General features: G+C 44.8%; 1 protein-coding gene across 1 annotated transcript; it reads right to left on the bottom strand.

Moving 5' to 3' along the window:
• Nucleotides 1-7,317: 7,317 nt before the first annotated feature.
• Nucleotides 7,318-16,298, bottom strand: LOC144742297 (tRNA-splicing endonuclease subunit Sen54-like). The gene is made up of 12 exons (XM_078624768.1): nt 16,162-16,298; nt 14,549-14,707; nt 13,677-13,740; nt 13,279-13,362; nt 13,113-13,211; nt 12,984-13,036; nt 11,561-11,668; nt 10,614-10,797; nt 10,446-10,541; nt 10,274-10,353; nt 8,860-8,973; nt 7,318-7,468 (listed from the first exon to the last, which is right to left on the bottom strand). Exons 1-12 carry the CDS (start codon nt 16,296-16,298, stop codon nt 7,318-7,320), a joined length of 1,329 nt encoding a protein of 442 aa, XP_078480894.1.
• Between the last annotated feature and the right edge of the window lie 300 nt (nt 16,299-16,598).

The following is a 16,598-nucleotide window of genomic DNA, read 5'->3' as shown; positions in this document are numbered from 1 at the left end:
TGATCAGTTTGTGCAAACCAGTTTCTGTTTAACAAGTCATATGTGAATGATGATGGGTTTAATGTGAACTTTAAAGCATATGTGTACATGTGATGTTTTTGTGGTAACTGTTGTTGCAATAACAATCTTGGACATATTTTATTTGTTTGTATATACTAATGAGAAGCCACAACTGATGTGGTAGGTCTCATGACCAGGGTTAGGGATCTTTAAAGATGACTCCATATGGAGATCAGACGTAGAGAACACTTTATTAACAATTGAACAATTCTGAAATAATGTCATCTTCACCTCTCAACAGTTGAAAGACTTTTTTGTTGTGTCTATACAATGCTACTAGAACACGTTTTCACAAAATAGCTAAGGTATTTAAACAAAAAAAACATCATTTTGCAGAAAACACATAGATCAAAATTAGAGAACAACAATGTCTAGCATGGAAAAAGATTACAACTAATTTTTCTGAAGGTTACAACAGTCAGCAATTAGGAAGTATTCAGGCCACTGCTCTGGTATGACCACTCTTCTTCCAGTCTCCTCCACAGTTCAGTGATTTTTCCGGAAGTTCTCTATAGGGTTTAGATCAGGACTCTGGGCATCCCATGTCATTTGCTGTGTTACATGGAGCATTGTGCTGCATGAACACTGCGGCTGATTGGGTGATGAACGCAGGGAAGGAACCGTATGTTGTTTAAGAAGGTTCTGATAAATATTTGCAAATGTTGCCCAAAAATATCCACACCAGTGCAACATGCTAATTTGTAGATTTGTAGATAGTGGAAATGTACAGTATTTTTATATTATATTTTATATCTAAGCTATTTTGCACCTGCTGTTTGAGAGATGCTACTTTTAAATTTTGTTGTGCTTTGACAAGAACAATGACAATAAAAGGCATTCTATTCTATTCTACTCTATATTCCTCCTCCACCTTTCACTGACTTCTTCTCACACTTTGGGTTTCGTCTCTCCCCACTGAACATCATGTTTCCCATCGGACCCAAATAAATTAAACTTACTTTCATCACTGAAGTGAACTTTGGACCGATTCTCCTCTGTCCATACAACGTGCTCCTCAGCGAAGCTTTGTCTAGCCTCTTGATTCTTCCTGCTAATGAGAGGTTTGGTCACTGCAGAGTGGACTTTCAGTCCAGGTGCTCTTAAATGTCGAGACCCTGTATGACGAGACAGATCCTTACCCTCAGCGTTATGTCTTCCGTGGACGGCCAGGCTTTTTTGGGGGACTTCAATGAGTTTATGTCGTTAGGATTCAATATTCTTGAAATCACAGATTTGGAACGACCAACTTGTCACTTGTGTACCACGATCTGGCAGAGGCATTTAGTAAGAGACAGGGCTCTTTCTATGCGTCCCCATCGACCGTATGTGACTGTCCTATAGACCTCCTGCAGGGTGCCCCCCTCCCATCTAGCCGACTAAACAGTCCGTATAAGCCCGAGGTTCCGGGGAACCGGAAGCGTCTCGCCATGAAGTTGGCGTTGGAGGAGTGGTGGCACTGGCTGGAGGGGGGCAGACCAACCTTTGTGGACGGACCACAAGAATTTATCCTACATCCAGTCGGCAAAAAGACTAAACTCCCAGCAAGCCAGGTGGGCCCTTTTCTTCGGTCAATTCACTTTCTCCCTCACCTCTCAACCAGGCCCAACCATGCCGAGGAGTTGCCTGACACCATTCTCCCTCCGGACCAGGTTGTGGCAGTGGCTACCTGGGAGGTGGAGGAAGCAGTAAGCAGGCAGAAGAACCAGACCCTGGCAGCGGCTTTGTCCCATGCTCTCTTCGTTCCTGCCGAGGTACTTCGGCAGGTGCTGCAGTGGGGCCTTTCCTCCAGACTTACCTGCCATCCATGCACCACTCGCACATTGATGTTCCTCTGATGGCAGTTTTGGTGGCCGTCCATGAAGAAGGACGTACGGAAGTTTGTCGCCACCTGCACCGTGTTGCGCCCTTGGCAAGGCATCTCACAAAGCACCTTCCGGCCTCCTCCAGCCACTCCCGGGTCCCACATCGAGCATGGTCCCATGTTGCTGTGGATTTCGTCACTGGGGCTGCCCGGGGTCGAGAGGTAAAGACACGGTACTCACCATAAAGGATCGTTTTTCTAAGTATCTGGTTTACCTTTGGCCAAAGAAACGGCCGATCTGTTGGTCCATCAGATTTTCCATATCCATGGAATTCCTGTGGACATTGTCTCGGACAGAGGCCCACAGTTTGTGTCCCGGGTCTGGAAAGCTTTCTGTTCGGCTGTGGGTACTTCCTCCAGCCTCTCCTCAGGCTACCACCCGACCAACGGGCAGAGCGGGCCAACCAGGACCTGGAGTCCACCCTGCGCTGTGACAGACAGGCGGCGCACCCCAGCGCCCATATACCGAGAGGGGGCAACAGCTTTGGCTATCAGCTAAGAACATTCCCCCCTCAGGGTCGATTCACGCAAGTTGGCTCCTCGCTTCATCGGACCATTCTCTATCGAAAAAAACATTTCTACCTCAGCGGTTCGTTTACAACACCTTGCTTCATGCGTTATACATCCAACTTTCCATGTATCACAGCTAAAGCCTGTAGTTGTCTCCAGCCGGCTCGGAGCGTGTGAAAGTTTGCTGCTTTCTGTCTGCGTGCTGTTGTGTGTTCAGATCAATATCATTTTCGCCAGTATTCGAGCCAATTTGTGTTAACTTTCTGATTTCTTTGCTCTGTGAATATGTGAGCACTGAGCTTGACAGCACTGTTACCCTGGATTTACACCGGGCTGCGTGTGTGTTGCGTTGCGTCTCCGATCTGTCTTTGCTCCGTCAAATCCCCACCGGATGCGTTTCCACTGCATCGCAGGCTCCGGTCCGTCAGTCACGTGACCGACAAGTTCCCGCGGTGAGAAACACGTATAATCACGCGAAACTACATGTATACGTCATAAATCCAGGAAGAAAACAGTCGTGTCTACAGGTGGAGAAGCAGAGGAGAGTTGGACTTGCTGGTATTTTCTGGTGTTTTATGCTTTTAACCATGGGAAAGTAGCTTGTTAGTAAATAAATACTCTTAATAAATGTACTTTGTTGTTGAAAGTACTGATGTAATAGTGTGAAATCCGATCTGGCGTCAACACTGAACGTTTTATTCTGAAAGGAACCAGATGTTTTATTTTGCTTCTGTGTTGGACCTTCCTGTCCCGCTCGATGGATTCTGTGCGTATCGTAATTGCTGAGTCTCAGCTGACTAGAATGGAAATGTACTTGGTCCGGCGCTGTGCCGGATCGGGGACAGACGCAGACGCATTCGGTGTAAATTGGGGGTTATCTCTGATTAACTCCAGAATGCATTTGGGAGCCACTTTGTAATCAGAACCAGCACGAGAACACAACACAGTGTAGCCGGGGATCACCGGACCATTCTGGCTACACTGGACATTTCAAAAACAGTGACCAATAGATGAACACAATCACAGCATAGTGTGCATATTTGGTGTTTTACGGATCGTTGGACTTATTATCGTTATTGAATCTTTTTTTGTGTGTGTTTTGATTTTGGTTAAGAGATTTCAAATTTGGCCAAGATAGCTGATGGTCAAGAAGCAAGTACACACTTGACCAGATTGCAGTGAGCTTTGGACGGGATAGGCAATGGAGAGTATTAGATTCAACACCGGTCAGGGGTGCTAGTTCAATTCATTTTTCACCTCTTTTTCCCCTCACCACTCTGCATACTGATGTACTTTCTCCACAACCACTGTCGCCGAGCTCGGACATGAGATCTCTAAACATAGGAGGGAGCCAAAGTATGACAAGACATCCTGTATTATCTTCAACTCATATGCCCACTGACGTACCATCTCCCGGGCAGACCACACCCAGTGTAAGATAATCAGATGAGATCAGATCAACCTTTAATCGTCTCACGGTGGAGACATTTGCAGTAAATATTGACAGGGGTTAAGTTAGTGATGCACACAGAAGAGCCACCACATTTTAGGGGGTGACGGGACAGACAAACATACAATACATGACTGGGAGGAGATGATGGATATTTACCTGAAGAAAAGGGGCATTCCGCCACAAGCACACTCACAAGAAATAATATCAAGATTGTTGGGGACATTGTGAAAATCACTCTGTGCAGCATTTCCTACTCTGAGACCGAAGATTCCAGGCTTGTTTTTTGATATACTCAAACAACACTTCGATGGATTACTAGATACACTTGAACAAAGCTGTAGACGTGGGCGGCTGAGAGTGTTTGAGGAGGCAGGGACGTAATATTGAAGATCCCTCTCATAAAGTTACCAAAGTTACGATGTGATGAAGCAATGCCCAGAAAACAGCAGAGATAATGGACAGCAAATGAGACCCAGGAGCATCTTATTGGAAATCAGAGAGAAGCCAAGACAAAGGTTCAAGGTAAAACTTGACAGTTGACTCAACCGAAGCAGACTAGTACACATGCTCAGGCTTTGACAACAGAGGGAACAGCTGCTGATAGTGCAAGGGCGATTGCCTACAATGTGAATGCAATAGGGTCACCATCTTCCTCTCAAGTAGAGAGCACTTGCATTCATCCCTCCTCGGCCTGCTGAACCGCGTTCTGGAACAGAAGACTGTTGGAAAGATGTACGTAAGTTATCACATTTACTCAGATAGTGCTTAAATCAACATAGTGCAAAGTAGTGTGTGTGTGTGTTTCTGTTTTCCTGTGTTTCAGGCTTCCCCTCGGTTGTAAGCAAAGGTCTGACGACCACGAAGGAAGAACGAGAACAGCAGGGTGTGGGTCAAACTTAATTAGCGCGTGGAACCGGCTACAGCAGCAACATACTTGCAGAAGAGAACAACCAAGCACATACTGTTCCAGTTGCCTTAGATCAAAGTGCTTAAATGGTGAACGCTTGGTGCTGAATTCTTATGCAATACCTTTACAATTCTTGAGTGCAATAAAATGAGAGAAACGGAGAGACCCGGGCAGAGCGGTGTGGGAGATTGTAACTGCCTGCGTCTCCTCCGTTCTTCTTGCGAGTAAAAGATAAACTGTGCTCCTGTGATTCATTCCTAATAGTATGATTGGTTTGTGAACCTAACAAAGACTCAGTCAGCAGTGATTAACTCTCCAAACAATGATCAGACTAGCTTTCCTCAAAAGAGGTTCAAGGTCAGTTGATCATTCAACATCTCTGCACTGCAGGTGGGAAAACCTTTCTGTGAGCTGCTTCAGGCCTGGTCATTGGAGAAAAGGGAAGCCAGCAGCGAACGTCCCGAGACCACAACCAGTTCAGGCACAAACCAAAAATAAGCAGGGCGAAATGAGTTTAAACTAGATAGCTCACATTTGGAGAGGGGACATGTGGGAATAAAATTTGTAGGGCTATTCCAGAGAATTGCACAGTAGTCATGCAAAATGTCCATCTCGATGATCTCCTTGTCTTTGCTCCCTCAGAGCGCGAAGCCCTGTGGTTGCCCTAGGTTGGAGCTTGTTTTTCAGAGATTGAGAGTATAACCTTAAGTTGAGCCCTAAAAAAAATGCCATCTGGCACATTATTAATTAGTCACCCCAGCATTCCGCGATTCAGCGATCGCAGAATTTATCGCAATATTTCAAAGCCCTCCACGGAAATCGAAGCAGTCCGCGGAATATAGGGCGCCATCTACAGGGCCTGTCGCCTTCTGTGATATGACCGTCTGTCTGTCTGCAGAGCGTCTTCCCTGGACTTCACGGTCCGTTGAAATCTGCTGCTCTGAACAGTCCAGATCAACACCGAAATGAAAATAAGATGACCATGCTCCATGATGTTCAGCAGAAACTGTGAGAGATTCGTTGTCTTCACACATAAACTCTGTGACCAATGACCGAACCACATTTGCGGGTCACATGATTTTGGTTTACAGTTTCTGGACCGTCGGGCGTTTGTGGACACAAACCGGACCAGATGAAAAACTCTAACAATGACTCATTCTCGTCAAAAGACAAGAGGCTCAACCATAGTTTGGTGAAATGTTTGACACTTCATAAGTTATGAAATCAATCTGCCCAAGAGGGACAAAGACAATATTGATGTTGATTATTTTACAACCACAATTTTTCAGTGTTTTCAGTGTTACTTTCAGTGTTTTTTCAGTGATACTTTTTACTTCATTATTACATACATTTGCTTCAGAACTGGTCATTTTAGGTTGTTTTTTTTAATGCTCGCGGAAAAATCAACTTTAAAGTCACGGAATCAAGAATTGTTCTCAACACTTTTGAATCAACACGTTTTCTCTGCCGATTCCTGGGGGTGGACTAATTCATAAAACAGTGATGGTGGGGTAGCAGCTGACCCAGAGAAGGCTGATGTTGTTGTTTGGATGGGGAAAAGGGAGTTAATGGAGGAGGATGGCTGCACTCCTTGAGTTCGGAGGATAAAATCATTTTTGATTAATGGTCTATGTTGATCTATGATCAACATTTTACACCCAATTGCTCCTCAATAGTAAAGCCCCTCTTTGCCCTCACAGCCGGTCAGAAACGGAGAGAGACAGAAACTTCAATCAAAATTTTGGAGTCTTTAGAAAGCTCAAACCTGAAGATTGGACTGATGCCTGTGACTCCGCCTTCCTTACCCTCAAGGAGAAGCTTCTGAACTGTGTCGTTCGACCTCACCCGGATTTTTACAAACCACTGATTCTCTCCATGGGCCACACAGTGGTGCATGCAAGAAGGTCCCTGGTTCGCATCCTGGCCTGGGATCTTTCTATGTTTTCATGCTCTCCCCGTGTCTGCGTGGGTTCTCTCCGGGTACTCCGGCTTCCTCCCACCTCCAAAAGCATGCCGAGGTTAATTGGTCACTCTAAATTGTCCTTAGGTGTCAATGTGTGTGAATGGTTGTCTGTCTTTCATGTGGCCCTGTGATGAGCTGGCGACTCGTCCAGGGTGGTCCCGCCTTTCGCCCGTTGACAGCTGCGATTGGCTCCCGCACACCCGTGACCCGTGACCGGAATAAGATAATGAATGAATGAATGAATGATTCTCTCCATCTTCATGTCCCATCAGGCCGGTGAAGCTCTGCCGAGGCCTGATAACGAGCAGCTGATTTGACGCAGGTGTGTAGCAGTAGGGTGACATCTAAAACGTGCAGGATGGGGGGGCCTCGAGGACCGGAGCTGCCCACCCCTGCACTCATGTGTGGACGCGAACAGTGGAAACAGCTTGTAAATGACAAAAAATAACTTCATATCACTGGATGAACCAATATCGAACCGATATATTGATACAGATCGAGGGAAAGCAAAGAAGAACCAGACCATGTGACAGAGGCCAGATTATTTGAAGCGCAGCGGGTGCTCAGGGGTACACGTCGGTGGGCAGCTGGAAGTCTTTGAAGGTATAAAATGAGATGTCTCCATGGTCCACCACGGCAAAGACCACTGGAACATCTCCGCTCTGGAAGGTCAACAGCTTGATGGCTCGCAGATCAGGCACAGGGCCGTCGAAACTGACACACAGCAGCCAGAGAATCGTGTCATAAGGAACATATTCACCACACGACTAAACTACAATCAGAGACAAAGCACGTTTCTTTCGTCATTGGTGCCGTCAGTCGAGTTGATCTGGCAATCTGTCAAGTTGACGAACTGTGCTGAATCACTAACTAAATGATTCATGAATGTGATTCGTTTGTTCCCTGCACGCAAGTTGACAGACATGAATCATTCCCTGACAATGAAACCGACCGAACTGAACAGATCAACCTCGTTAAACACTTGACCAGGTGGTGCACCGAGTGACCTCGGACCTCACTGATTTAAAAGATGAGTTCATCGTCTTCACGAGACACTTCCCTACATGTGGTTCAGTAAAGGAAACGTCAACAGTGTCATCTCCACACTTCATTCATGCTCTCTTTTGAAGAGGGACGTGATGTTTCCATCCATCTCCATCAGACGATTTGATTCAGACCAACAACTTGGTACACTGATAGGATTGAATAGCTTTAGTGTTTTAATGTTTGTTCTTTATCTGGGTAAAAAGATCAATGAAATGTGATTTTGTGGGATTCACAGATGTTGTCCGTTCATTGATTCATTCATACATTCGTACACATTTACAGTCTGTGAAGTGTTTACAGACACTTTGTCGTCTTCCACCGTGTTTGTCTTTTCTACAATCACTGACTTCTCCTCCTACTTTTCCAGCATTAACCTCTGTGACCAGCGGGAGGCGCTCTGTCTCTCCTGATTGTGATTGGTCTGCTGTCTCTTGTACATGTGTTCACAGGTCTTGATGACACAAACCTGGGTTGAGTTAGAGAGCTGACAACCAGCGTTGTGGTGGTACCGACAATCCTGACCGTCATCGGTAACTCAACCCTGGATTAATGGACTCATCCAGGACTTGTTGATGGAGATTCGTGGTACAGACCTCTGGTTAACCCATCATCACCTGGAAGTGGCACTGGAGCCCTTTTCATTGTCAACTGGATGACTCAGCCCTTCATGACAGCTGAACAACGCTGCACTTTAGACACACTGTCAAATTGTCCATTTTTCTTTCCCAGGGTGAGAAAATATGTTCACAAACAACCAATCCTTTGAATTTGGGTATTTGTCCACAACTGTTGCACTTTTTTGTTTCTTTCGTTTCAATCGAACGGTTGGTTACTGGTATTAGTTGTTACCTTCGTCCACAGGCTAAAAACCATCAGGGGGTTAAAGGTAAACTCAGTGTCAGTGTGGACACTCCCACCGTGAACATCTCACATTATTCATCAACCACTGCTGCAGTCCGACCAACGCGGACCATTCAACGCGGACCATTCAAGGAAGAAACTGATATTTATTTACATTTCCTGTAAGATGACTCTGAGTACACGGGATGGGTGATTACCTGCAAACACATATGCGGGAGTACGGTTTCCCCGGGCTGCTCTTCTTGAAGTCAGCCACCGCATCAGGCTGGTAAACATTGAAACAAATCCTCCATTCAGCCGAGCCTTTTAACCTAAACCAACAAAACACACGCTTGTCAATTCAGTCGGAGCACCACAGTCCTCTTCATCGCCGTAGGTAACCAGAGATTGAGGCACTTAGAGAAGCTGTTTGTTTGTGAATCAAGTGACGTGTGAGAGCAGAGATGATTGTCAGAGTCTATTTACTCAAAGTGTCACTTGTGAATCGGATTCATATTTACATGTCTTTTGTCCATTGGATGTAACTTGGGTCCTACATGTCGTATCTGAGTCTTTATTATGTCTGTAGTACTTACAAAAGTTGATGATGCTACACTACACTGCACAACACTGTTCAGAGTAAACGGAACTCTACGATGGGATATGATACCATAGTATACTATATACTACTACAATACTACCATACTTCAATCATACAATACCACAAGACACTACACCTTCCCATAGCATTATTGTACAATACGACAGTATACTACAAAGACTATAGTACACTACACTGCAGTACACAATACGAGAGTATACTACAAAGACTATACTATACCACACTACACTATACTGCAGAGACTATAGTATACTACACTACACTACAAAGACTACAGTATACTACACTACACTATACTACAAAGGCTACAGTATACTACACTATACTATACTACAGTACACAATAAGACACTATAGTACAAAGACTATACTACACTACACTAGACTACAGTACACAATACGACAGTATACTACAAAGACTATACTACACGACACTATACTACAAAGACTATACTATATTACACTACACTATACTACAGTACACAATACAACAGTATACTACAAAGACTATACTTTACTACACTACACTATACTACAAAGGCTATAGTATACTACACTACACTATACGACAGTACACAATATGACAGTATACTACAAAGATTATAGTATACTACACTACATTATACTACAGCATACAACACTATAGTATACTACACTGTATAATACTACATGATAGTACAATGTTCTATACTACAGTATACTACACTGTACAATACTACATGATGGTACAATGTTATATACGACAGTATACTCCACTGTACTACACTCCATGAAAGTACAATGTTATATACTACAGTATAATCCACTGTACTATACTCCATGATAGTACAAAGTTCTCTACTACGGTATACTACACTGTACAACACTCCATGATAGTACAATGTTCTCTACTACAGTATACTACACTGTACTATACTCCATGATAGTACAATGTTCTCTACTATGGTATACTACACTGTACACTACAGTATATAGTACATAGAGCCCCTGGGGACGTGTGTACTCATGTACCTGGACGCTTCCTCCAGCAGATGAGCCTGTTTGATCACTCTGATCTTCTCCAACAGTTTCTCTGGGAGGAGGAAAACAGACTGAAGGAGACGGTCCTGACAGGGGGAGGACAGCTCACAATGGTGGCTCACCTGCAGGAAGCGGCTGTGTGGGGGTCATGTAAGGGAGCCACCTCCCTGTTCCACAGGTGTGCTGGTCCACCTGCTCCCTGTCCCTGCTGCCTTGACACCAGCTCCTTGTATTCTGACCAGTTTCTGCAGCGACCAACCTTAATGGACAAACATCCCCACAATGCATGACAACAAAATGACCTGTTGGTTCGTTATGTTCGCACCAGCACCTTGTTGTCTCGGTTGACACCCCGCCGCCGCCGCCGTTTGTCCCGTTCCACCTCTCTAGGTGACATCTTCACCTCCCGTAGGTTGATTTTGTGCCTCCAGCCGGAGACATCACAGCAGCCTACGATCAAAGCTCCAGGCAGCAGGGCAGGGTTGTGGGGGGGGCAGGCAGCTGGAGGACGGGTCCTTGCAGCTCACATCGGGGAACCTGATGGAGTCGTCCCAGACACTGGGTCCTGGTGGAGCGCGACAGTCCTTCTGATGAGAAGAGGCCTGAAGATCATCTGGCATCCACCAGGTTCTACTCCCACATCCGTCATAGGACCCTCCACTGGCCCTCTGGTCCTCTGAAGCCTCTGGAGAAACACACTTCTGTGACTCAGGAGCTCTTCTGTCTTCTTTTTGTTTGGAAGTAGACGCTTCTTCAGCGTGGCTGCAAACAAAGACAGGAAGTAACAGCGTCAGCTGACCCTGGTGTATCACGGGATTTGAACTGGGCACGTAGAACAACATTTGGAGACTCTACACCGACAAAACAGACGTCTGCCAACACATCCAGCATGTACGGTACGTCCCTAAAGGAAGGTCAGGGAACAAGTACTGACCTCGTGGAGAAAGGAGGTGCAGAAAGACAAGAAACCAGCTGAACTCTGTCAACAACCGACCAAACTCACACCTGAGCGACGCCTGCGACCAGCTGCTCCTCCAGGAGGTGTCTGAAGCTTCATTTGCAACAAATGCTTTTCTACTAAGACTTAAATACATTTCAGTGAATTGTGTCATGTCACTTTCTCACACAGAACTTCTTCTATGGATGTGTATGTTTGATGGATGTGGGGACTGACACCGACACGGAGACAAGTTCATGTCAGTAGTCCCATTAGAAATACATTTACTGAGAAAAATGTTCTTCCGTACTCGGACTTCCAGCGGAATGACCTGGAGTTACCTGCATGACGCTGGGGGGCTGGCACTGCGCTTCCTCTTCAGCCGTCTTCCTGCTCTGTCACGTGACTGAGGCAGGTTCAGCTGCCTGCTGTAGGACGACGGCTCTGAGCTGTACAAACACAACAAAGCATGTTGAGCCAAAGTCACAGCAACGCCGTCCAGAATACATTACAGCTGTCCATGTGGACTGAAGTCACCAACTGACATTCTAGAATACTAAAGTCCAGTCCAGACCAGAGACTCCAGGAGCAACTTGAAACGTGACACAAGTCCATCCACCTGCAACGGAACATTGCAACTTGCAACTTCTTGCATCGGTTCATTTCACACTGAGGCACCAAACTGATTCCAATTCTGATTTTGTTAGCATAGCATTTCAAGCTAATGTTGCAAAGACACAGTTGCACAACCTCAAAACGATTTACCAGCATGTTTGTTGTGTCTGTATCAGGGCTGTCAGGATTCAACTGTGATTATAAACGGTGGGTAATTGTAAGTACGGTTAGGATTAGGGTCTAGAAACCATGTATCTGCAGGTCACGTGATTTACGTCGGTTTGATGACACAGTGGGTCACTGACTGGAAATGACAGACAGAACTGAGTTTCTGTCCACCAAATAAACCAATGAGCAGCATGGTGTGACTATGGTGGAGATTTGATCTGCTGTAGGAACGTTATGGCTCATGTCTGAGCTAATGTCTCTGGTAACGTCCGAACTAACGTCTCTGCACGTCTGTGTTCATGTCTGAACAAACATCTGTGCTCACATCTGAATGACATCTTTGATAATCTGCAAATCTGTCAAATTTGTTAAACGTCTATGCTAACTTCTGCAGCATTCAAGTATGAACTAACGTCTCTGTTAACATTTAAAACAAAGTATCTGCTAACATCCAACTTCTTCGCTCCAATATGTCAAATATCTCACGACACCATAATAACTGTCCATCTGTTTGTACCTGTGACGGCAAAACTACATTGTACAGCGAGTTCATAGAAAGTATGATGATTGAATATGTCCATATATTGCAAATAGAATTACATTTAATAATCTTCCATGAGGTAAGAACTTCCCCCAATATGAAGCCTTGACATCTTTTATTTGCAGGACCAAAATATTATTTAACATGAAAAATGTAGAAATAAAAAAAACAATGATTCCAAGGTATTAACAATTGTGAAAATTGATTGTAAAATTGATTAAATGGAAAATTGTGATAATCTCCTTGACAATCATCACAACACTGAAATCTGACATCCCTAGTCTGCCACAGAGCGTCATGTTTGTAGCCATTGCCAGCGAAGCAGCTCACTGGTTCCAACGTTGTCAGACCAGCTACAACTGTTGCTGCAACCGTTCAGCTGTACATGGAATCTTTGGTCTGGGCTTCACTTCCTGTGGATTAAAGCCGATCGCAATTACCTGGCATCGAACCTGCATACCACGTAGCCAAGCCTCTTTAAATGTCCAAAGACCTTGATGATGAAAATGACGAGTTATACCAGTTCAGACAAGTTCTTCCTGCCAGAATCAGAGCTGGCTGAACTGTACCTGATACTGCTGGAGGCTCACTGTGTGTGAGGACAGAAAGCTTTCATAGCCGTCCTGGATGGACAGTGGCAGGTCCTGGTAGAACACCTGCACGCTTCCCTGTTCACACAGCGTTCATGTCATTCACGGACACTCAGGACACACACACATCCTGCTCAGCACTCACACACTCCATCAGGTACAGAGCCTCTTCAGGGAGCAGATACTGTTTACCTTCAGCAGAAAAACCCATCGTCTGCCAAAACTTGCCCTGTGTAAGAGGACAAGTCAGGTTTTATTTCTTAAAGCACCAATTCAATTCAACAGTCATGGCGCTTTTTGACCACATAGTTCCAGGCTGACTCAACTCGGTTTGGTTCCAGACTCGTCTTATCAATCACAGTTCACCTCCTGAACCAACTGAGTTCAGTGGAGCAGGAATTGTGTAGTTAAAAAGCCACTCAAGGTGACATGTGGATGGCCTTCTGCCTCGACCAAAGACAGCAAAAGGGAGCAAGAGACAAGTTGAGAGAGACAGAAGAGGAGCTAGGGAAGACACACACACACACACACACAGTGACTCACAGCTGGAGACTGAAGTGCTACAATCTGCTCACTTGGAATCCACGTCGCTCTCACCAGGTTTCCTCTGTGATCAAAGACAAATGCGGTTTCAAACACAAACACACTTTGTGGAATCCGGTGATCGTTCTGTATAAAATATGCACAAATGGCGTTGATGACAGTCCCCTACAACCACCATGCTTTGGATCTATCTGTGGCAGGTTCAGCGTTCAATGATGTGTCCATTACACACGAGACTCTTCTCCCCGGTTCCAGCTCGACTCCACTCAGCTCTTTTACCTTCCTATCAGGGATAGAACCTGGTACCTGCTGCTCTCTGTGCTTCCTCCATCAGCTGAGCTGATACTAACATGTGACGTCTACAGACTGACGGCCTCTGATGGGTCACAGAGTACAGACATCACTGACATCGAGACAAAAACGTTTTGTTTTTGCTCATATGTTCCTATATCTGCTTCGTTTACTACAGACTAAACAGCACAAATCCCATTTGTTCAAATCAGGCCACGTTCACGGCGCGCTCCAAAATCAGACACATGTCAGTTTGATTCTTTCCACAACAAAAGATTTTCTTGCTGAAAATCCTTTTTCTTTGTTTCTAAGATGGCGGAAAGGAGCACAATCACCTGCCTGCTGAGTCACAGCTCAGGTGTGTTCCTGTATGCTGAGTCACAGCTCAGGTGTGTTGTGTTCCTGTGTGCCGAGTCACAGCTCAGGTGTGCCCCTGTGTGCTGAGTCACAGCTCAGGTGTGTTCCTGTGTGCTGAGTCACAGCTCAGGTGCGTTCCTGTGTGCTGAGTCACAGCTCAGGTGTGTTCCTGTGTGCTGAGTCACAGCTCAGGTGTGACAGAGGATGGAGGCCTCGTGACTCACAGCCGCTCTACTCTCTCCTCTGAGACGAGGCTCCAGTGTTCGTTCAAAGTCTGCTGAAGTTGCTGCCTCTGCTCGTCAGAGTTGTCGGGGAAGAAGTCCTTCTGTCCTCTGACGGGGATCTTGTGGGTCCGGGATCGAGCTGCAAACAGCTCTGATGGACTGGAAAGAAGCATTCAAAGAGGTGTTATGAGCCAACAGCAACCTTATAACGTCCCTTCTTTGAGTGTTAAACCATTCCTACAGGAACTGTGAACTGTGTTTCAATACGAAGGAACGGATGCAGCCCCAAACCAGATGTTAACCACCAAACACACAGAATAAGAAGAAGGACACAACATTGAGGAATTGGAGTGAATTACAAGACGTAACAGAACAAAACAAACAGAAAAGAGGAATCACATTGAAACCGCCCAGAAACTTCCAAAGTTTGGATCATTTCCAGCTTCAGTTTCACTACAAAGCAGAACCAGAATCAAACGGAACATTACAACGATACTAAAACATCTAAACCACATGCTAGCGCTGACGTAAGTAAACATGAATGTCAGGTGAGGAAACATGTTAATAATGTGGACGTGTGATCAGCAGTTAGACACTTACTAGTATGTTTATGACGGACACCCACTGACCTCTGACATGGATACATCGCACTCTGTTGTACACTTGTTACTGGCCCAATTTTTCCGATTAATTGATAATAAGTAGAATACCAGACTGGCAAAATCAGTTACTTCACCTCCACCAGTTAGAGAGGCTTTTGATTTGTATTTTCAATTTACTCAAGTGAAAATAAGTAAAGATGAATGTTGACTTCAGTGTCACATCGCTTGTCATCAACGTTAGTAGTAGACAACATCACATCATCACACACACCATCACATCTTTCCCAGCACAACACGGAAGAAACCGCTGGTACCTTTGTGACAATTTATTTGAGAAAGAGCAAACAACATTTCACGGAATTGTTTTTCACATGTTGACCACATGAGGTCACAACCTCGACTTAAATCTGCACCATGGTTTGTGTGTTTGTCGTTGTACTCGTGTATTTTGACTATAAAGAATTTCTGACTCTGAAATGACTTGTGTGAATATTCATGATGGCCATTTTAGTTCCATCTGTGAATGAATTAACTGATTTGTTAACGAATATAAAAGCAGTCATCATTATGGATACATCTGACAACGTTCAAAACTAATCTAATGCCATTAGTTAGATTACTGGGACAAACTCACTGAAATAGTTTCACTACGGTCATATATTTGAAATTAAATGTAATTGAATGAACGCTGGTCACTACTTTCTTTACTTCTGGCCTCGAAATCAAACCAGGAATCGATGACAGACCATGAACATTAATGAATAATCTCTATAAATCTACTTAAAAACACTCTTCAAACACGACACTCGTAGACTAGTTCAAATGCATATAGTTTCACTTTGTTTTCACTCGAACAAATAGAGGATGTCGACAGAGACACTTGTACAACGGAAACGTCTTCTAAACACGTTTGTTTGAAACGTGCAGCGTGTCTATCTAGGCAGGGAACCAGAAAATACTTCTGCTTATATGTAAACCGACATATTTTTGACAGTCATCACAACAACGCACCTTAGTATTTCACTGTAATACTTCCCGTCCGAGTCTGGCGCGTTGTGGTCCGCCATGTTTGTCGGCTGCCTCAGTGACAGACCTCCTCCTGGTCCGAGCGCCCGACGGTTCGTTCGCTTACGGTTGGGGACACACATGTCCGGCAGGGGGAGGCAGAGAGCTGCTGCTTTTATGTCCCGGAGGAAACGATTAAAGTGGAAATGTCTGGTCTTTGAGTTATTCCTTTGTTTTTTTCCACTGCCACGAATAAATCACCGTAGTATTCATTTTTTCTGCAAAAGAATTTCATGTTACATTTGATATGTTGTAGTTGTTGGCAAGGCGATGAAAACCCTACAAGATTAAATTTTTGTCCCGGTTACAATGGCATTTAATTAGTTAATATGTCAACATATCAACATATAGTTGTGGTGTGAATTAAAAACAAAGCACATCTT

The sequence above is a fragment of the Lampetra planeri genome, unplaced genomic scaffold (assembly GCF_965212315.1).
Source record: "Lampetra planeri unplaced genomic scaffold, kcLamPlan1.2.h2 scaffold_973, whole genome shotgun sequence".
Lineage (NCBI taxonomy): Eukaryota > Metazoa > Chordata > Hyperoartia > Petromyzontiformes > Petromyzontidae > Lampetra > Lampetra planeri.
This window is presented reverse-complemented; position numbering and strand designations above follow the sequence as displayed.